The 20,443-nt window shown below is 45.0% G+C and overlaps 4 protein-coding genes across 7 annotated transcripts in view; 2 read left to right on the top strand and 2 right to left on the bottom strand.

The window, feature by feature from the left end:
• Positions 1-240: 240 nt before the first annotated feature.
• Positions 241-6,612, bottom strand: LOC116693455 (uncharacterized). Its single transcript, XM_032522450.1, has 6 exons — positions 6,355-6,612; positions 5,146-5,253; positions 4,684-4,823; positions 3,644-3,740; positions 2,939-3,063; positions 241-1,073 (listed from the first exon to the last, which is right to left on the bottom strand). The coding sequence occupies exons 1-6, from the start codon at positions 6,560-6,562 to the stop codon at positions 897-899; spliced, it is 855 nt and encodes a 284-aa protein (XP_032378341.1). The 5' UTR covers positions 6,563-6,612; the 3' UTR covers positions 241-896.
• An 835-nt stretch (positions 6,613-7,447) lies between these two features.
• Positions 7,448-13,759, top strand: LOC116693411 (spermatogenesis-associated protein 2-like protein). 4 transcript variants are annotated; one of them, XM_032522366.1, is made up of 4 exons: positions 7,448-7,579; positions 8,586-8,952; positions 10,762-11,055; positions 12,439-13,759. In XM_032522366.1, the coding sequence occupies exons 2-4, from the start codon at positions 8,599-8,601 to the stop codon at positions 13,459-13,461; spliced, it is 1,671 nt and encodes a 556-aa protein (XP_032378257.1). In that variant the 5' UTR covers positions 7,448-7,579; positions 8,586-8,598; the 3' UTR covers positions 13,462-13,759. The 4 variants fall into 4 exon arrangements, with proteins under 4 accessions (XP_032378257.1, XP_032378259.1, XP_032378261.1 ...); XM_032522368.1 differs by lacking the exon at positions 7,448-7,579 and adding an exon at positions 7,619-7,657; XM_032522370.1 differs by lacking the exon at positions 7,448-7,579 and adding an exon at positions 7,920-7,942.
• A 1,252-nt stretch (positions 13,760-15,011) lies between these two features.
• Positions 15,012-17,522, bottom strand: LOC116693462 (peptide deformylase, mitochondrial-like). Its single transcript, XM_032522458.1, has 3 exons — positions 17,301-17,522; positions 16,086-16,738; positions 15,012-15,578 (listed from the first exon to the last, which is right to left on the bottom strand). The coding sequence occupies exons 2-3, from the start codon at positions 16,705-16,707 to the stop codon at positions 15,421-15,423; spliced, it is 780 nt and encodes a 259-aa protein (XP_032378349.1). The 5' UTR covers positions 16,708-16,738; positions 17,301-17,522; the 3' UTR covers positions 15,012-15,420.
• Positions 17,523-17,560: 38 nt separating this feature from the next.
• The window catches only part of LOC116693382 (uncharacterized), an 8,866-nt gene continuing 5,983 nt past the window's right edge, over positions 17,561-20,443 (top strand). Inside the window, exons 1-4 of the mRNA XM_032522313.1 lie at positions 17,561-17,825; positions 19,107-19,330; positions 19,704-19,805; positions 20,118-20,219. Of these exons, the coding sequence (XP_032378204.1) occupies positions 17,639-17,825; positions 19,107-19,330; positions 19,704-19,805; positions 20,118-20,219 (615 nt within the window). The 5' untranslated portion in view covers positions 17,561-17,638. The remainder of the gene's footprint in view (positions 17,826-19,106; positions 19,331-19,703; positions 19,806-20,117; positions 20,220-20,443) is intronic.

Here is a 20,443-nt window from a genome sequence, read left to right as displayed (position 1 = left end):
TCAGGACATGACATGTAAGTATTGTATCGCCTTTCCTCTTCAACCATGTTGCACTTTTAGCCATATGTCCAGATGTTAAAGATACCACGTGGAGTTGTCATGTAAGCTTTCTGTAAGCCTAACACACATGTTCAATACCATTTCCCTCTTCATTAAACATCTGCAAAGTCAGTTTTTGTCTTAAACCTGCATTATTTACAGACTTTTTTGCTAGCTAGCAATCTTCTCTCTTGATTCTTGCTTGGGCATTGCTATGTTTATGAGCAGTTCCCGCCACCAACCGCCAATCAGTGGAAGATTATGAAGCGTTTCTGTTAGGCGAGCTGACACAGAACATTACTCCATAGCTCCACAGGGCACCTTTAATTCCAGGTGTGTAGATCTACAACCAAACACCCTGTTGTTGTTGTTGTTTACAACCAAACAAAATCCCTCCTTCCTGTAATTTCAATCTTCACCTGCTCTGTCCAATGGGCTGGGCTTAAGAGGTCTAGTTTCCTACCAAGTGTATTAGGTAGATCCATGTAGAAATGGTGGGATTACATTGGGTACCATGCCTCCCAACGATGTGGAAGACAGAACAGAATAGTGTGATATTTGTACAGAAGCAGGCAACAATGAGAAGGTGATTATTTCAAATCCTGTGCAATTTTTTAACAGACATATCACACATAACACAAACCGTTAACAGTCTGAGAACAGGCGGCTGATTATACAGAGTTGGAACAACAGACTATTCACATAAAGTTGGGCATGGATGGGGTACAGACTTGTGGGAGAAGAAAACCAAAGACATATTAAATGTGTTTCTGGAGAGTTCAGTAAGAGCAGGAGCAGAAGATGTGTAGATGTGTCGCTGTGACAACAGGGGAGTGCTGGAGCCAGGGATTCCCGGTCTAAAGGTTCCTCTCCAGAAGGACAGTTTTTAAGTCTGCAGGACAATTGACGGTGAAGACGGTGTGGGAGGTGTTTCGTCTTTCCACAAGGGTGGCAACCGCCTCGCCCAGATCCAGGTGGTTCAGGTAGCCAGGTGTCATGCGCTCTGGAGTGGCTACACCTGCGTCGATCTTCACCTGCCAGGACCAATCAAAAAAGGGAGACGGGGATGAAGAGAGAGGGGAGGATACACGCAAGGGTGGGTTAGACGACAGGAAGGAGATGAAGGAGCAGTCCTTATGAACCATTCATATAAATAGTTACAAATAGTCATTTACATGCATTCCATCAAAATGACTGTTTACATGCACTTAATGTTCCGGTATTTGCCCTTTTAAAAAAAATAGACGATATTCTGGCTAAGCTGTTTACACTGCTAATGAAGGTAAATATTCCACTAATATTCATGTTTACATGTAGCTGTGCAAAATAAGTTTGTTTCTAAGTTCACTACCGGTGGAGGACTCGTTGGACACAGCGTCCCTCTTTCATTCTGTCAACCAGCGTCTTGTAAAGGTTGCCGTAGCGATGTGTGGCATATCCAAACACCTGATGATATCCAAGTCTTTGATAATGTTTAAAAGTAGCTCGGCCGGTTGGTTTGGAGTGGATGGCTGGAAGTCTTTTCAGCAACAGAGTGGAGTTTGATTGATTTGATTGATACTTAAAGGGATCAGTGTTTTAATCCAAACCACTAGTCTTAGCCAGTCGTTTTGGGGCCTCTCGGTTACCTTTTGTTGGCTAAACATAACTACAATGGCCGCTGAAAGGACCATCCCCTCACGGCGCCCTGTGGCTGGCTCACTGTCACCTTTTCTTGGCGAAATGTAACTGTAACGACCACTAAACTTAACCCTTTGGTCATGTGATCAGTCATCACATGACCATTTAGCAGTTGCCCTAATTTCATATATTAGATCAGAAATCTTTTTCATCTCTGCAGATGAATGCCGTTCCACTGAAGTAATGTAAAACTAGGGCCAGAGGTTAATGAACATGCTTTATTATGCCTTAATGGTATAAAACTAACTTATGTAATAAAATATGTAACAACCTGTAACAAAACAATAGCTCTTTTCAAATAAATAAATATGAAATAATGTTCTAAATATGACCTATACTGTGTCCGCTTAAAACCTTTTCAATGTAATAAGAGAAGGTTTTTCGGTGTCCATGTGAGCTTTAAGATCTGTATGTGCTCCCTGTCTGATCGGATCTGCTCCCTGTATGTGTTCCCTGTCTGATCTGCTCCCTGTATGTGTTCCCTGTCTGATCTGCTCCCTGTATGTGCTCCCTGTCTGATTTGCTCCTGTTTTTGCTCCTTGTTGGATCTGCTCCTTGTTGGATCTGCTCCCTGTTTGTGCTCCCTGTCTGATCTGCTCCCTGTCTGATCTGCTCCCTGTTTGTGCTTCCTGTTGGATCTGCTCCCTGTCTGATCTTCTCCCTGTCTGTGCTCCCTGTCTGATCTGCTCCCTGTCTGATGTGCTCCCTGTCTGATCTGCTCCCTGTTTGTGCTCCCTGTCTGATCTGCTCCCTGTTTGTGCTCCCTGTCTGATCTTCTCCCTGTCTGTGCTCCCTGTCTGATCTGCTCCCTGTATGTGCTCCCGGTCTGATCTGCTCCCTGTATGTGAGTGTCTCAGAGCCGCTCCCAAGGCAGCCTCTCGGGAATTAAGTCACGCAACAAAGTACCGTAGTATTGTGTGCAAAGTGCCAGTCACTTTATGTACATGTTTATAATGGTCCCATGAAAAACAGAGATGCCGGACAGTACGTAAAAAGTGGACATGTCCAGGCAAAAGAGGATGTTTGGTCACCCTGATATGTATGCTGTAGCTCATGAAATAAATACAATTTAATTTCAAATCCTTTACAACCCTTTCATGGGAAAAGACATGTGTCCTGTTTAAAACAGGCCTGAACAGGATATTGCCACTTTGAGCCACACATCAGGTCAGGTAGATCTCTTCTATCAGCTGTGGTGTTTTGTTAATTGAAGTCTCACCTGGTTGAGTTTGCAGGGCACCTGAGGATACTCCTCTCGTAGGACCTGGCAGAAGGCCAGGGTGCTGGCAGAGCCCACCGTCAGGAAGCCCGTCCCAGGCATCAGCAACTTATCACCTGCTCCTCCTGGGCACACCGGAAACTCCTGGTTACCAAACAGCGCAACTGTACAAGTCTTGTATGATTTTGACACTGTTTAACCCTTTTGTTGTCTTCCCATCGACCATGCACTCTTCCTCCCGGGTCAAAAGTTCTCTGTTTATTATGCATAAAATAATCCAAGTCTGTGTCTCTGTTCCACCTTTTTAGCCAACTTCATTACAACATATTAACACTAGTTTTACACTTCTTTTTGGAATTCATGGTCAATTAAATTCATACCATTATTCCTAATTTCTAAGTTAAAGAAACTAAAATTAGGAATTATTTTTGACTGATAGGTTCAGAGTAATGTATGTTGATGGACTATCATAAAATAAAAATTCTCTCATTTAATATCTTGTATTGTGGACTTTGGGAAACACCAACACATTTTCCACCATGTTCTGAAAACCAAACTGCCTTTGAATGACTCACTCATTTTGGCTTCTGTATGTAGAAAAAGCAAAGATGAGTTCTTAGTGTTTCTCACATGCACTGATGAGCACCTCCTACCCCCCGTTACATGAATTAGACAGACCCGTGCTTATAGTAATAAAGCAATCACCTGTTATGAATGTGTAGGTACAGTTGGAGTCGTCCCTCACCAAGGGGAAGAAGGCCTTCCATGACACAAATGTGCTGAAAAGTAATGTCTCAATTACCTGCAGAGTTGACAGGAGATGAAACGTGAAATAATCGGACAAGAATCAGAAATGTCATCCTTGTAGCAGAGGAAAAGACTCTTCAGAACATTCAGACACGATGTAGTGTATATGCACAATGTTCCCCTTCTGGGATTGTTCAACTGCCGCCGGATATTTCATCGAATATCTTTTCACCAGATGTCCGCCCACGTCCTCTGTCTCAGTGTTGGTGTTCTAACCTCTGGTGGATTTCTGAGGACTATGGATACCTGGTCCCCAGATCTCTGCAGGGTAAATCCAGACAGCTAGCTAGACTATCTGTCCAATCTGAGGACTATGGTTACCTGGTCCTCAGATCCCTGCAGGGTAAATCCAGACAGCTAGCTAGACTATCTGTCCAATCAGAGGACTATGGTTACCTGGTCCTCAGATCTCTGCAGGGTAAATCCAGACAGCTAGCTAGACTATCTGTCCAATCTGAGGACTATGGTTACCTGGTCCTCAGATCTCTGCAGGGTAAATCCAGACAGCTAGCTAGACTATCTGTCCAATCTGAGGACTATGGTTACCTGGTCCTCAGATCTCTAAAACTACTTCTGATCATATACATGTTCCACCAGAACTACTTCCTTCCTGAGACTATTTAGCAGAGGCACCGTGACTCCGGCTGGAGCTTAGCCCTGCCCAGGACGATTGTGATTGGTTTAAAGAAATGCAGACAAACCAGAGCACGTTTTCCCCCCATCCCAGAATGCTGTGTGGACTCGCCAGACCCTCCTCTGTAGCGCTGTGGAGGAAGGTCTGGCAAAGCTTGACATGATGTAACTGACTACATTCCTGCCTCCACTAGAACTGTTAAAATGAATAGAATGTGTGTATATATAGCTACCTGAATGCACAGAAAATTCACGATTTAATCCAAACCATTGGCAGTCTCATGTGCTGTATTGGTCAGGCTCACCCAGTGTAGGTCTTTGACAGACTGGGTGTGTGGGGGTCCTCCCTGCCACCAGCTGAAGCCCAGAGAGGAGACGATGTCTGACACCTTCCCCACGGCTTTGAGCAGGGCCTTCTTCGCCTCCTCAGCTCCCTCCTCTGACCCTGGAACGGAGAGAGGAAACTAAAGAGAAAAGCTTCCAGCTGGTGGTTCTGCTAAGACAGTTAAGGAAAGTCTAGTCTAGTCTACAGAATATCTAGTCTATGTCCAGGACGTCCCCCTTCTGAGAATGCTCTGTTATTGCCAGAACTTCCAGGGATGTCTCACCACCAAAACAACTTCCTTCCTGAGACTATTTAGCAGAGGCACCGTGGCTCCGTGCGGATCTTAGCCCCGCCCATGATGATTGTGATTGGTTTAAACTGCTGGTAACAGTCTTTGTCTTGAAGCACCCCCCCCCCGCTCTCCTCCCGTCACCAAACCTACCCACATTCCCCACTACAGTGGTGAGGTTATCCTTTGTGTTGGGAGATACGAACGATTGGAGCCTCTCCAGCCGGCTGCTGTCCCTGGAGATCACTGCAACTTTGAAACCTACACACACACACACACACACACACACACACACACCCAAACAAAACAACACACACCCACAAAACACACACACACACACACACACACACACACACACACACACACACACACACAGATATACAGTATATCAGACACATTTATCTATTGTTCAGACAGACAAAACCAGCACCTTTGACACATATAATTTAGGACTAATCCCTTTCACATGGAAATGAGCATTCACTAACAGACATACATTGTCCAAATGTGTTTCTCAAGGCAGAGGGACAAACGTGACAGGGCAGCAGATGGTAACTGTCTGCTCAATCCAAACAGCAAAACTATGGATGTGCAACGTAAATCCAAAACAAGTGCACTCTTCTCATGGCATGCTGCAGTGGTTCATGCAGAGTGCAGCACAATGAAGAAGCCGAATAGATTGCTGCTTGTATGGAGCGGAACTGCCTCTAAACCATACACTCAGCTAGCTTACTTCCAACCTTAAAATGTAATTTTATAATAAAAAAGATGATGTTTCAGAGTCTGAAACCCGAGCACAGATCAACTCATTTGTGTTTGTAGGGACCACCAACATCCCAAGAAACCGAAACGCACAAGCTCAAATAATCTCACAAAACACGCTAAAAAATACATAAATTTACATTGTTTAAAGGTTACGTTTGACAATCCAACCGGCACATTACGCACCAAATGTAGGCTACAGCACAGAAAACACCCATTGGATCGTTCAGTGCAGCGCTTGGAGTTTGGGAAACTTTACGCACGCAGACGCACCATCACCACCGTCATTTAAAAGCCAGAATATTCTCACAAAGTACTAAATTACTCATAAATGTCTGCTCTGCAGTTTATCATGATGCAATGCCCCCTGCGTAAAGTCCGCGAGAGTCACAGGTGCGTAAAACTGACAGTCTCCAAATGAATGTGCATGTGAGACTATAGATATGATATCCTTTTCGGCTTCAAATAGTATATTGAGAATAATTCCGGTCGACGTTTCTGTGTGTGTGTGTGTGTGTGTGTGTGTGTGTGTGTGTGTGTGTGTGTGTGTGTGTGTGTGTGTGTGTGTGTGTGTGTCCAAGTGCCCCCTGGGCAGCTTACCTTTGTCCAGCAGTGCTTTTACTATCCCAGAGCCCACTGTTCCCGCTCCTCCTAGCGCTAACACAACCCTGTCCGAGTTTGACATGCTGGCTGCAGCTGCACAGGCCTGCTGGAGGCTGGAGGAAGGAGGCTGGAGGCTGGAGGATGGAGGATGGAGGAGGACTCTGTGTATGTGCTGGAAGTGAAGCTGCTGGCTTGTGTTGAGCATCTTGGGGAAACCAGGATGCTTTAAACTAAAGTCAGGGGCCACCGTTCCGCCCTTCTACCAGTGTCACTGAAGCCACGCCTGCGGATCCCACTCACCACTGGGCAATCGGTTCATGTAGAGCATAGATCTTCAAAGGGGGGTCCGGCACCCCTATGGTGTCCTCAGAGTTTCAAATTATTGTTTGATAGGGAAAATAGACATTTACATGAATTCAACATGTTGTTTGTAAAGCCATCTTTTTTAAATTACAAAACATTGATGGTAAGGTATAGGTGAGGAAGGCATCCACAGCTACAGTTAAACTTTAGGATTAACTGCTCCACATTTTAACTAAACCTTATGATGTATGTAAATACACGAATATGTAAACAATTGCTATTTTATTAGCTTAATATTATGTACACCATAGAAAGGTATGTCTAAAGGCTCTAGGCCGCCCTACACGTTATTGGAGGTCCAGTTTAATATGCAAATCAATTTTAGAGGATATGTAAGGGGACCATGCTCCGTCTCTTTTTCAGCTGAAGGGTCCTCGCCCTAAAAGACGTCAACGACCCCTGTAGAGACCATATATTTATATAATATTAATGTATTAACGGTCTTTGAGAAGGGCGCCCAACAGATGGAATGCTGCCATCTAGTGGAGGACTCGCTTTTGACAGTAGCCCATAAGTAGACTGAATAGAAACTGGGCAAATTGGTCATTTTTATAAATTAATTTACCCATCTCTTGATGTCGTCTATTTTCAACTTATATGGTTTTATCTTTGATCCATCATTTTGAGTTCTAAACTCGTGTTCCCAGTGCAGAACTCCTCCTCTCCGGCCTGTCCTGGTGATCCTATGAAACGCACCCGTCTGGGAAAATCCGTGCCACGTGACAATGTTTACTTTGTCCCTAGACAATCAGGTGGCCGTCGGCTGCACGGTGACTTTAACTGTCTATGTGGCTGGGTGGCAGCAGATGTTTCAGTTACCTGATTAATCGATACACATGTGAATAAGTGGCAGACCCAGGTGAGTGTGTGTGTGTGTGTGTGTGTGTGTGTGTATCAAAGCTTCTACTTTGATCAAACTTTCAGCTGAAGCGGCTAGGTAACGTTAGCTTAGCTCCGACACTGGTACTTTTCTTTTGGATTGAGATGTCGTTCATAATTCTAGTAATTTAATGTTCCGAGATCATACTTTGTAAAACTTGAGGCCCAGCGATATATATATTATCGAGAGATGTCCAAAACAAGGTTAAACTAGATTCTTTCCGTGACATTTGAGCTTTTCTGAGGAACTGAGTGGGTACTTCCGGGGGTCTTCCCCGCGGGAGGCGGCGTCTGGGCTTTGATCGAAAGGGAAGCGAACTGAAGAACAGCTTGCACATTTCTGGTATTTGAGATCAAATCTGTTGTAGTAAATAAGGTGACGAGTTTTACATTTGCTCATATTTATAAGAAATTTGGTATGAATATCTCGCCATTTAAAAAAGACCATAACGCAACAGTAACCTAGCAAAAGCAGCTATCAGGGAAATAGGTTAAGCTAATGTTGCTAACGTCAAACTGCTGACAACTGTTACTTTTTCTCTGACTCGTGTCATTTAATATTTTACCGACACACTTTATGTTGGCCTCGGCTCATAACGAAAGTAAAAACGTTACATTTTCCTTTCCTCACTAGCCAGGCCAACGTGTCATAAGTTTCACTTTCGGTAATAATCTATCAGAGGGTTTCTGCTCTGAAGCTGTAGAGATGAGCATGCAGGGAAATGTTGGTGGCTGTGTTCTCAGCTCGAGTTAAACCCGTCCTCTACCTCAGCAACGCTACCGGAACATATACAACATACACAGGGACACCATGGAGGGTACTAACTATATATGCAGACATGCTGTACATACAGTACATTTTAAAAGAAAAGGATTTAAGATACAGAGTAAGGGTTAGCATTAGAATTGCTATGGACCATTTTTTGTGAAATCGTCAACCTTTAAGATGAATTATGTTGAAAATGTCCTATTTGTCCCACTGTCAGCTGAATAAAAGAGATGAGCATCTCTAGGCACCCAGCCAGGGATCTATTGGACAACTATGATCTCAGTCTGGAACAGCAAATTGTGGGACGGGGCTCCAACCTGGCATGCAGAGATGAGGAGCTGTGGAAGCAGGTGGAGGTCTTGCTGAAGGACGGAGATGCTCAGGAGACACACTGCCTGGGTCTGGATCCTCTGAGCGTGATGGAGGAGTCGCTCACAGCAGCCGCATCATCTGCAGCAGCCTGCGCAGGGCGAGTCAAAGCCAGAGGAGGGCTGCGAGGCCTGGCTAAAGCTTTCGAGGTCCTGGAGCAAGCGGCCTTAAACCTGTACCTCGGTCCCTGGAGGGACGAGTACAAAGTAGTCAAGGTTGGCTGAAAAAAGAGCTGCACATGTTGAATTTCTGATTTATATTTGTGTTAACTCATTTTACTGCAGGATTTCTTCTTTCTAAGTATTAGATGGATGGATGGATATATAGGTAGGTAGATAGATGGATAGATAGATGGATAGATAGATGGATAGATTTATTAATCCCAAATTGGGAAATTACACTGATACAGCAGCAAGTTACCAAGGACATACACACTTACTCACTCACACACATAAAAAATATACTAAATAATAAATGAGACAGCAAAGATATAAACTGAGAAATCTACTTAAAATGTGTATATAAAGGAATGAAAAGAATGTGCATGTATATACCTCACCGGCCACTTTATTAGGTCACCTGTCCAACTGCTCGTTACACACTTAATTTCTAACAGCAATCACATGGCGGCAACTCAGTGCATTTAGGCATGTAGACATGGTCAAAGAATCTCCTGCATTCAAACCGAGCATCAGTATGGGGGAAAAAGGGATTTGAGTGACTTTGACGTGGCATGATTGTTGGTGCCAGAAGGGCTGGTCTGATATTTCAGAAACGGCTAACTACTGGGATTTTCACGCACAACCATCTCTAGGGTTTACAGAGAATGGTCCGAAAAGAAAAAACATCCAGTGAGCGGCAGTTCTGTGGGCGGAAATGCCTTGTTGATGCCAGAGGTCAGAGGAGAATGGCCAGACTGGTTCGAGCTGATAGAAGGGCAACAGTGACTCAAATAACCCCCCGTTCCAACCAAGGTGGGCAGAAGAGCATCTCTGAACGCACAGTACTCCAACTTTGAGGCAGATGGGCTACACACAGAAGACCACATCGGGTGCCACTCCTTTCAGCTAAGAACAGAAACGGAGACTACAATTTGCACAAGCTCATCGAAATTGGACAATAGAGATTGGAAAAACGTTGCCTGGTCTGGTGAGTCTCGATTCCTGCTGCGACAGTCGGATGGTAGGTCAGAATTTGGCGTCTCCAACATGAAAGCATGGATCCATCCTGCCTTGTATCAACGGTTTCTGCTGTGGTGGTGGTGTCATGGTGTGGGGAATATTTTCTTGGCACTCTTTGGGCCCCTTGGACCAATTGAGCATCGTTGCAACGCCACGCCTACCTGAGTATTGTTGCTGACCCATGTCCATCCCTTTATGACCATAATGTACCCAACTTCTGATGGCTACTTTCAGCAGGATAATGCGCCATGTCATAAAGCTGGAATCATCACAGACTGGTTTCTTGAACATGACAATGAGTTCGCTGTACTCAAATGGCCTCCACAGCACCAGATCTCAATCCAATAGAGCATCTTGGGATGTGTGGAACGGGAGATTCGCATCATGGATGTGCAGCCGACAAATCTGCGGCAACTGTGTGATGCCTCATGTCAATATGGACCAAACTCCCTGAGGAATGCTTCCACACCTTGTTGAATCTATGCCATGAAATTGAGGCAGTTCTGAAGGCAAAAGGGGGTCCAACCCTTACTAGCATGGTGTACCTATAAAGTGGCCGTGAGTGTCCAATGTTGTGTCTCTTTGTGACGAGGGCCCGGCCCAGCCAGTCCCAGCCTGATGGCAGCATTAATGTGAGAGCCCAGTAGTTTTCTGGGGGGAAACCCTGATGTCCCCCCAGCTCCATACATATTTTTTTATTTACATACTATTTACAAGTACAATTTTTTTCCCCAACCCTGACAAGAATAAAAATCCAGGGTCAAACGCTCAGTAGTTTAACTTTTGGGCGTGACAGACAAAATCATAACATTTCCAATTTCCTCCTTGTGTTTTGGGTCCTAGATGTACTCTGGGATGTTCACCCACTATATCAAACCGGTGCTGTCGATGCCACAGATTGAGAAACTCTTTGGCCTGCTAGGATACCAGCCCAGCTCGTCTCGGCACGAGCAGCTCCGTCTCCTGTCGCCCAGGGTCAGTCCTGCCTCTGGGGAGAAACTCCTCGCCTTGGCATGTGCCTTCTTCCTCGCCCGCTGCGAGTGTCGCCTCCTTCAGGCGGCTCTGGGGAAGCACGCTGGGGAGGCCCAGTGGGAGCTGAGCGTGGTCAGGGAGAGGCAGAGAGGAAACACCATACAGGTTTGTCTGCATGGTTTTACTGCCTTTATTTTGAAAGGTATCGTTCCTCTTCCGCAGCCCCACTAATTCATTTTCATGGGTCATTACAAACTCATGTTCCATTCCATATTATTTGTGCAGACACACATCCCACATAGACAATGGGATGTGTCTGAATGAAGAGGTGACAGTCCTACATATGTGACATGTTGAGCTAGGGCTGCGTCAAACTGCTCAGCTGTGCTTAGTTTGAGTGAACTGAACTAGAGCCAAAACAATATGTCGTTTTTTTAGTCGTCATTGCAACATCAACTGGCTCGATACGCATACGTACGATACGCATACGTATCGGGAAAGGCTGCAACATATCGCAGAAGACACAGATTTTTGTTCTAGTTTCTATTATAGAGATCTCCAAGAGGAGGCCTGTGACCCCTAGGGGGTCCTTAGTTACTGCAGGGGGCCCCCAAGTTTTTGATTAATCATAAAAAAAGTTAATTTCTAAAAACAAATATATACATAAACCATGAGTCCAACACATTACTAGCATTAAAGGTGAATCTGCCTATTAGTGATTAGTTTTTAAATGTACACATCGATGACGGTATGGTAGCCACCAGCAGATAGAGTTAAGCTTAAGGATTTACGGTGCTACGTGTATGTTTAACACTAAAACGTGATGTATAAATATATGAATGTCAATTATTTAATAGCTTAGTATTGTATGCACCACAAAAGGTGTGTGTAAAGGCTTAAGGCCTTCCTGTTATTGCAGGCCCGGTTCAGGTAAGGGCTTCTTCATTGAGGACCCCAGGACTATACAGACCTCCTGCCACAGTTTTCGAATGTTTCCTAGGATGGCGAATGCATGTCACGCTCTACTCTGCATTACTCTGCCTCTGATTGGCTTACCCATACTTGCCAATATCACTCGATGACTAATCGTTTAATCTTTGCAGCTGTACAGTTTGGTGTTCAATACATTTCCCTCCTCATCTGTGAGTCTCATTTACTGAGAAGCCCTGCTAATATTATATTTCTCCTATATTTTTGATAATATAAATCCAGTTTAGATTGGCTTCTAGGCTCATAAAATGCAACAGAAATCTTGCTGACTGAATGAGTTCATATTTTGCTTGGATGCCCCTGGAGCCAAACCTATTCTCCCAGGATCTGGGTTGTCATACCCAGCCCTAAGTGACACTCATCAAAATCTTTGAGTATTGGACAGTTCTAAAATCTCCCTGCTGTGGCCACATTTCAGTCAGAACCAAAAAAGGCTTGAGGCACACCACTGTTTGAGAACAGCAGAATGCACTGAACTCAGCATCAGCAGGATTGACTCCTAGTAAACAGGAAATGCATTTAAATGGTTGAGAATTCATTGTCCATGCATGTCAACAGGTGGCCCTGGACAACACCAAGAAGACTCTGGATGTCAACCAGCCACTGATGGAGCCGTTTGACGGAGAAGTGGATCTGTACACGGACGAGCATGTTAACGGGGGGCAGAGGGAGGCGGTTGGTAATGAGGACGAGAGTCCCCGCTCTTTGACCTGGGTGACTCCAAGCAGCGCATCACCCTCTGCTGCCAAAACACACAGCAACGGAGTCAGGTCCTTGTCCGCCTCATCCAGCGCCGTCTCCGCTAGAGACAACGTCTGCGTCTCTACACTCAGCTGCCAGCTGACTAAGACGTCGCCACTGGAATCCGTGATTACCAGAAGCTCCTCGGCCAGCGGGCAGCGGGACAGACGTTCCTGGGAGGAGTCTAGGTTTGACGGAGCGGACTCTCAGTCACGTAGTCTGCAGGGAGAAGCAACCGGGCTTTGCAGAAGCGAGGCTGAAGCCAACCACCTTTGCAGCTGTCTCCAATCTTCTCCTCTTCGTCTTTATACCTGTGTTGAATGCGACACATTGCACAACATGACCTGTGCCTTGTTCCAGACTTGCTACATGGCCCACTGCGTGCTTCCCTACACCGACAGTACGACCACAGAGATGAAAGAATTGTCGCCACAGGATGGCAGCCTCAGGGTGAGTGATATGGGCGCATTGCCAACTCTCACCAGCAGCAGCAGCGCAGCAGCAATGTCCTCCCTGTCTCTGTGTGATGACCCTAAGTCAATGATCCCATCTCGTCATCCAATCAGCTACCATGGCTGCTGTGACCTCACCCAGCTGGACCCCCAAGTCCTGTGTCTCAGCTGTGGCGTCTTCCACTCTGGTTCCTGCAGAGAGATAGACTTCTGCCAAAACCACCACACAATCAAGCCACTGGGAGTGTGCTCCTGTGGGAGGGCCTGCTTCAGAAAGCCTCTGGTTCTGTGCAGATATTGTGGAAACGAGTATTGTAGCGATTGTTGGTACAGAAATCCTGTTGTGTGCACGTGTGGCCAAACGTTTGACCAGTCGTCTTCTGTGTGATTTCTATTTGAAAGGTATTGCACTGAGGCACAGCTAGCAAAATCACAGTGCCTTAAATCTGCGTACTGCAAACAGAAATCCTTTTGTTTAAATCAAGTGAAATATATCTAAATTCAAATGTTGCCTTGACACTACTGAAATGCAGTATTGAGTGTGCTCCAACTTTTCTATTTTGGTCCTCCTTTCTGAGACTCTGATCACTCTGTCATCACGGGCACGCTCCATCCCCCAACGCACCATTGGGCGACTGCTCCCGGGTTGAAGGACATGGTTCCTCAGAGCGGTCTGAGCGTGTGCATCGAGCTTCGAGGAGTGTCAGAGATGTTACCCAATCAGCCACGGCGTGTATGGAAACTCGTTATAAAAAAGCAGTGCACTGCACACACAGCAGGGTGTTTAACGCACCCCCTTTTTACAGTTAAAAAAAGTTTTGCTACGTTTTGTTTGGGCTGAACCTGCCTCTAGTTATTCTGTACGTGGCCATATTTACCATTACCAGCATTATGACCATGTTATGTATTGTTAAGACTTGGAAGTTGTGATTACAGTTTGTGCGCTTGGTTCACTCAAATGTAATTTAGTGTGAAGTTTTCATCTGGATGTTACCTGCACACAGACTGGAGTAAAAGAAACAGGTCAATACACTTTGTGTCTGCGTTTAATGTGTTTTATAATACAAAAGCAATGGTTTTCATTATCATTGTGTTGATTATTTTGATCAACGGTAAAACGGATAAAATTGTTAAAATAAAAAGGTCATCCCAATTTCCTTAGGGATAAGTGTCCATTTAATCTTTGTCCAACCAACAGTCTACAACCTTTTGTAATTAATGGTTTATCAAAAATGCTGTGGATTATTTTTCTGTTGACTAATTGTTTCATCCCTTTAACATTTCCTTAGGGTATTTGAGTATTCTTTGACAAGTTTTCAGTTTTAGAGAAAAACTACGTACTTTCTTTTAAAAACGATGGGTGGCAATAATGATTTATGCGTTTGACCTATTTATCCAAATGTGAGCTTTGTAAAGAAAATGGCCTTTTTTAGCTGGGTGACAGAACAGTAGTTGCATAGCTGAATAGGTTGCTGTGTGGCCCAAAGCCAAACGATCCCCTAAATGTCATTGAGTATTACATATTTAGTGTTTGTAAGTCATGAGATTGGCATGCAGAAAGGTGACAACCTGGATGCAAAGTGACCAGACCGCGGAACCATTTCAGAGCATCGGGATTTTGTGGTGTCATCCTCCCTTTACTGGCCCTTACAATGCAATGCAGACTGTCCTCTCACATTACAATGACGCAAACAGTTTAAATGTCCTTAGCATAAAGACAGATCCATGAAAATATATATTTTTATCTATATAAAGTATATATATATTTCAGCTGTTATTTTTGTTTCTCCTGGGTCATGCCTGCTCTTGTCCCCTGTCCAAACTTGATTAGGTCCATGTTCCATCCATTTCTCCATTCACATGTAAAACCAGTAGAATGACCACTTTTACAAGTTGAACAAAAGGAAGTCATTGAGGATAATGGGTGATCTCCTTTGCTCCATTTTAGTTGTATTTATTCATTGGGATTGTTTATGATTCAACTCTTTTTAAAATGAACATATCCGTCTCTTTATTCATTAGACATAGACCTGGGGGCTACAGAACATGCTTTGGGGTTTTGGGCCTGCAGCTTCTAGCAATCCGAGAAACTTCCCTTCCAGTGATGGATTTTCAGTTGAAGCAGTCCACAATGAGCCCGACATCGAGCTCTTATTCCAGCCAGAACCAGACATCAAAATGTATCACTTTCTGCAAGCCACAAGATTTTTCACATGAAAGATTAAGTAGACACCATGTCTTCAAGACAATGTGGGTTGATCTGAGTTGAGTAAAACTGTCAAATCACTGCATGTACTCCGATCTAGAGATTCTTATGGAAATGCGTATGCTGTGTCCTAAGGGTCTTCTATTCATTGTGTGCCTGCCAGTTGATGTTGATGAAGGTCTTGCTGTCCATACGGTCGATGTAGAGGACCCCATCTAGGTGGTCCATCTCGTGCTGGAGGATACGAGCCGGCCAGCCACTGGCCTGCCACGAGACCGCTTCGCCCTTCTCATTCAGACCTGCAGGGTGAGCATGCCGAGGGACAAGAACAAAATACAGAAATGCATCAGAAATTACCCTTTGATGTATCTGCTAATCAGAGACAATGGAACTGTGTGTTCAGCTGAAAGCCCAGATTACCTGGCTAACACAAAACAACATGAAAATCATGGGAGTCAGACAGGATCCCACTCTCCAGCCTGTCTTTGACAATGCTGGATGGATGGATGGATGGATGGATGGATGGATGGATGGTGTGTAGAATAAATTCTGTTTGGCCAAAACAGATTTCCTTCTGGACAATCCAAACCTACCTTATCTTTATTCCCCATCAGAAATGTAGTGTAGCATCAGCATCTTCCCTTTTTAAACTTTTTTTTCATGTTTGGGACAGATTAGAAAGCCAAATTTTACTCAAAGCGCTTAAGTTTTTTATTTATAGCTGGAACAGTCTCAGCAAAGGAGATTTTGGCAGAAAATAATTTAAAAGCGACAAAAACACAGGATTAAGCTGTAAGCATCCATACCAGACACTTCCACGGACAGGTAGCGTGAAACTGCAGCAGAGAAGCCTGAGATGCTCTCACAGGCCTCCTGAAAGAGCACGGGCCGTCCATCCAGGACCCTCAGCTGGGGGTTGATAAAGATCCTCAGGGGCTGGACGGAGAGACCACGGGCCTCCCTCGATGCAGGCAAACTCTCTTTCAGCATCTTCTCGGGATATTCCAGGGCCAGGATGCGGAGTGGCACCCCAATCTGAGGCGCACTCAGTCCCACACACTCAAGTTTCCGCATCACTTTCACCAAAGTGTTGATGACCTGTTGGATCTCAGGGTCCGCTATCGACACAGGGTCAACAGCGGCTGCATGCGAACGCAGCACTGGGTCGCCTACCTGGCACACATGACTGTATGGAGGACTGGGAGGGGGTAGGACCTTGCGTTTCATGTACTGAAGATAGGGGCGCACCTTGATGCTGCTGGAGTAAGAGCGGCTGCAGGGTACAGGGGACTGGGGGGAGATGTTTGGAGGACAGGTGGGAGTCTCCATTGCTCTCGGCCCGGCACTGCAGCGAGGCGCTGTGGACGCACAAAGTCTGAACCCCATCCTGGAGCGCTGCAGCAGAGACACACAGGGTTTTGCGTTCATGGTAGAGCTGAAGGTGGGAAGACGCACGGCGCTGTAGGAAAAAATATTAGAAAAAATAAAGAATTTAGAAAAATTCTTAACCCTGTGGCCTGAAGACCCAATGCCACATGTGGAGCTGTTATGAGACCCCTGCTTTACTGACAGGGGCCCCTTCGTTCAGGGCCACTCTCCCCTACGCCAAACTGAGCTGCAAAGATATTCGATTAGTTCTCAATTTTTAAATGAATCCCCAACTATTATGATTTTTATTTTAATCTCTGATTCCAGCTTCTTAGATGTTAATGTTTTATAGACAAAACAATCAATGTTATCAATATCAATTGCAACAATTATTAGTTACAGACCTCTCCAAAAGTATGTGGAAAGACTTTCTCTCTCTCTCTCTCTATATCTGTATATATATAAAACATTCTATGAGTCAAACCCAAGCAGGCAGGTAAACTCCGCCGACGGGATGCGCCGGTGTTACAAAACATGCTCACTGCATAGCACAGGCTCGTAGTTAACCAGAGCTCAGCCGTTAGCATGTTGCTGTAGTTATTTAGAAGACGCTACTAGCTACTTAGCGTAGTAGGTTCACATTTCAACGTTACCTTTCTACAGTGTGTACGCCTTCATGCTGACTGAAAAGGACATTCAGATATTGAGATATTGAGATATTGAGATATTCAGGATGAAGGTGAGAGCGGGGGAGAGGCGTTCACGGCTCTGTGGAACTAGTTCCGGGTCAACAACGCGGCTCAGTCAACTTCACAATAAAAGTCTTCCCGTGTTGTGGACCACGTAGTTATCAGAGCACACTTCCTTTACTAAACTTTATTCTGAAAGCCAGTCAGGTCGACCAAGGAAGTCCAATGGTCCCAGAACTGGGAGTTCACATCCTCGACTTGTCTGTACATGTCCGGCTTTGGGGGGGTTTGGCAGCCCATTCATGAATGGGAGTTCAAAAAGAATCCGCGGGCTGAGACCCGTTGCCCCCCCCCCCCCCCAGTCTGCAGTATCACTGATGGAGGGATCGGAGCTGCAGCCCGAGGACGGACGCCTGGAGGACTTCCCCAGGACCCCGCTGTGGATCCTAGAGCATGTCTGGGCCCACCAGATCATCGACATCCAGGAAGGTCGCTAGAACTACTTCGTGTTACTACCCCCCTGACGTCAGCTAGCACCGTCATTACGATAACGAGTAACCTTATAGTCTCATTGTTATACATTCCAGTCATATGCGTTATTTAAATTATTATACAGTTGAAGATCGAATCATTTAAAATATCGGATTCATGTCACATGTTGTGTTGACTGTGGTCATTAGACTAGATCAGGATGTTGGCCATTTATAGCCATGCTCCTGCTAGGGTAGCCGTCCTTTTAATACCTCCGGGGGGGGGGGGGGGGGGGGGGGCTGTAACATTAATCCTCAGTGTAGGACATGTTGATCATAAAACACTTCATTTCCTGCATTCTGGGGATTTCTTCTGCAACAAGGTGTCCGCCTGCAAATGCGATTTATTCATGTTGTTATTATTATTATTATTATTATTATTGTTGTTGTTGTTGTTATTATTAGTTCAATAGTCTGCTGTATTGTTCCAAACTTTCTGCCGATTCAAAACATTACCTGTGTTTCAGGGTGTGTTTCCTGTAGGAATTATGCATCTTAATAAATATTTGTACTTCCAACCTTACAGTACTTATACTTTTAAGTCAGGGCCGTGAAGAGGGAAGTACTTTTTACTGCTCTACATTTAATTGAAAGATTAATTACTTTTCTTTTCAGATTAAGCCTTTACATTTTTACACGTTATATGTATATATATATATATATATATATATATATATATATTGCTATGTAAAGTCTATTTTCTGGTCTGTTGTTGTATCTGAGCTGCTGTAAGGAGGGAATAACCCCAGTGTGGTCAGTATGGTCCTCGGGTGGCCCAGGGGATAGGACACATGCCTTTGGTGTGAGAGACCTGAGGTTGGATTCCCACTTTGATTCATCGGCCAATGTGTCCCTGAGCAAGGCACTTAACCCCGAGCTGCTCCAGTGGCGTACCACATCTGACATACAGGATATAGCAGTTGTTTCCTTGGATAAAAGCGTCAGATGTCTTATCCCCTCCCTGGTGAAGTGCATGCAAACTACTGAGCACAAAATCTGAACCTAACTGCACTTGAATGCATACTTTATTTTAGATAAAGAACATTTGAGGCCAGTCACTGCAAAACCTGGTAGATCACATTTTTTAGGGGTTTCCCTACCGCTACAAGACCCAAGCCGTTAAGTCAAGGCATCGACTAGTCTCGCATTGCCAGACCTTCCTCCACAGCCCTGTGGTCTGGCAATGCAAGTATAGTAAATTCTGAAGGGACGTGACAAGCTTTATTATGGTTCTTTACAGTTGTGGACCCTTCCAATTGGCCCGATGTGGACTCGCAGCCTCTGAGCCTTGAAGACTCATGGAGGCTGCATGTTGCCTCTGCCCGGGTATATTCCACCGTGAAGACCAGGGACATGGAGCACTTTGAGAGAGTGATAAGCTTTCTGGAAGCCACTTACACACTTCTGCCCAGACTGGTGGCTCCCATCAAACACATGAAGATCATGTTTGGCCTCAAGACCATGGTATGGAGAGGAGTGGGGGTCAGAATCGCTGTTACTTAAGCGTGATTTATGGTTCTGGGGAAGCTCGACAGAGGTTTCACCGTAGCGTACCTAAGTGACCTGAAGTACAGTATATACCTGTGTGTGTGTGTGTGTGTGTGTGTGTGTGTGTGTGTGTGTGTGTGCGTGGTAGGTAGAGCAAGGGACAAAGTGAGAGAAGTACTGTACGTAGCAACGCCGTAGATTTTACCCAGAAGCATAACTCACGCTTATGTTCCAGCTGCAGGTAATTATTGGCTGTGTTTCTATATATTTTTTCTGTTTCCCATTTTGTTGATGTCTCTCTCTCTCTCTCTCTCTCTCTCTCTCTCTCTCCCTCCCTCTCCCCATCCAGGTCATTATGTGGATGCTCAGGGGGGGCCGAGGAATGGTTGATACTCTGTTTAAAATCAGCAAGTTCTTCCCAAGTAAACTACCTCAATACCAAGATCAATGTGTAAGTGTCTAACTTTGGAACATTCTCGAATAGGTTCTAACAAATGATTTAAAAAGAGTGGGATTCAGCGAATTGGAGCCAGACCCAGGTGTGCTTTAAAAGGGATTTGTAAAATGTTCAAATCAGTTCTAAAATGAACAGAGAAGCAAATGGAGCGAAGCCAGGGCTGGTCCTGCCAGAAGCCCAGCTGCTGCGTTCAGAGCTAGTTGGAGGGAGAGGGTGACCTTTGGTTGATGCCTGTGCCTTTCTACTGCTTGTATGAAAAGCTCACTAAGTTGTTATTAATGTTCTGTGTCCTTTTGTGTTGCACAGAGCCAACATGAAATGTTCCTGATGAGGAAGAACCATGTGGACTTCAAGGCTCTGGCACAGGCACTTGCTATGGACAAGGTCAAACTTGAAGATTATATGAAGGTTAGTTGTCTAATAACAGTAGAAGTAACTGGAGGAGTGAGTTTAAAGAGTTTAGTCATTTGACATGTTCACATTGACTATCTGTCCAATCAGAGTTTTTTTCCAAGACGATTGTGATTGGTTTAAAGCGATGCCGATAAACCAGAACACGTTGTTCTCCCATCCAGGAGTGCTGTGTGGACTAGCCAGACCCTCCTCTACAGCACTGTGGAGGAAGGTCTGGC

The sequence above is a fragment of the Etheostoma spectabile genome, chromosome 8 (assembly GCF_008692095.1).
Source record: "Etheostoma spectabile isolate EspeVRDwgs_2016 chromosome 8, UIUC_Espe_1.0, whole genome shotgun sequence".
NCBI classification, from domain to species: Eukaryota; Metazoa; Chordata; class Actinopteri; order Perciformes; family Percidae; genus Etheostoma; species Etheostoma spectabile.
The sequence above is the reverse complement of the archived record's forward strand: the minus strand, read 5'-3'. Positions and strand labels throughout refer to the sequence as shown.

Excerpts from the sequence above, each read along its gene's own strand:
- LOC116693455 (XM_032522450.1), bottom strand. The coding sequence starts at position 6,562 with ATGCTCAACACAAGCCAGCAGCTTCACTTCCAGCACATACACAGAGTC. Across the intron at positions 5,254-6,354 it reads AAAAGCACTGCTGGACAAAG|GTTTCAAAGTTGCAGTGATC; the intron begins GTAAGCTGCCCA and ends GTGTGTGTGTAG. Across the intron at positions 3,064-3,643 it reads TACCTACACATTCATAACAG|GAGGAGCAGGTGATAAGTTG; the intron begins GTGATTGCTTTA and ends CGGTGTGCCCAG.
- LOC116693411 (XM_032522366.1), top strand. The coding sequence starts at position 8,599 with ATGAGCATCTCTAGGCACCCAGCCAGGGATCTATTGGACAACTATGAT. Across the intron at positions 8,953-10,761 it reads ACGAGTACAAAGTAGTCAAG|ATGTACTCTGGGATGTTCAC; the intron begins GTTGGCTGAAAA and ends TTTGGGTCCTAG. Across the intron at positions 11,056-12,438 it reads AGAGAGGAAACACCATACAG|GTGGCCCTGGACAACACCAA; the intron begins GTTTGTCTGCAT and ends GCATGTCAACAG.
- LOC116693462 (XM_032522458.1), bottom strand. The coding sequence starts at position 16,707 with ATGAACGCAAAACCCTGTGTGTCTCTGCTGCAGCGCTCCAGGATGGGG. Across the intron at positions 15,579-16,085 it reads CCTGTCCGTGGAAGTGTCTG|GTCTGAATGAGAAGGGCGAA; the intron begins GTATGGATGCTT and ends CTCACCCTGCAG.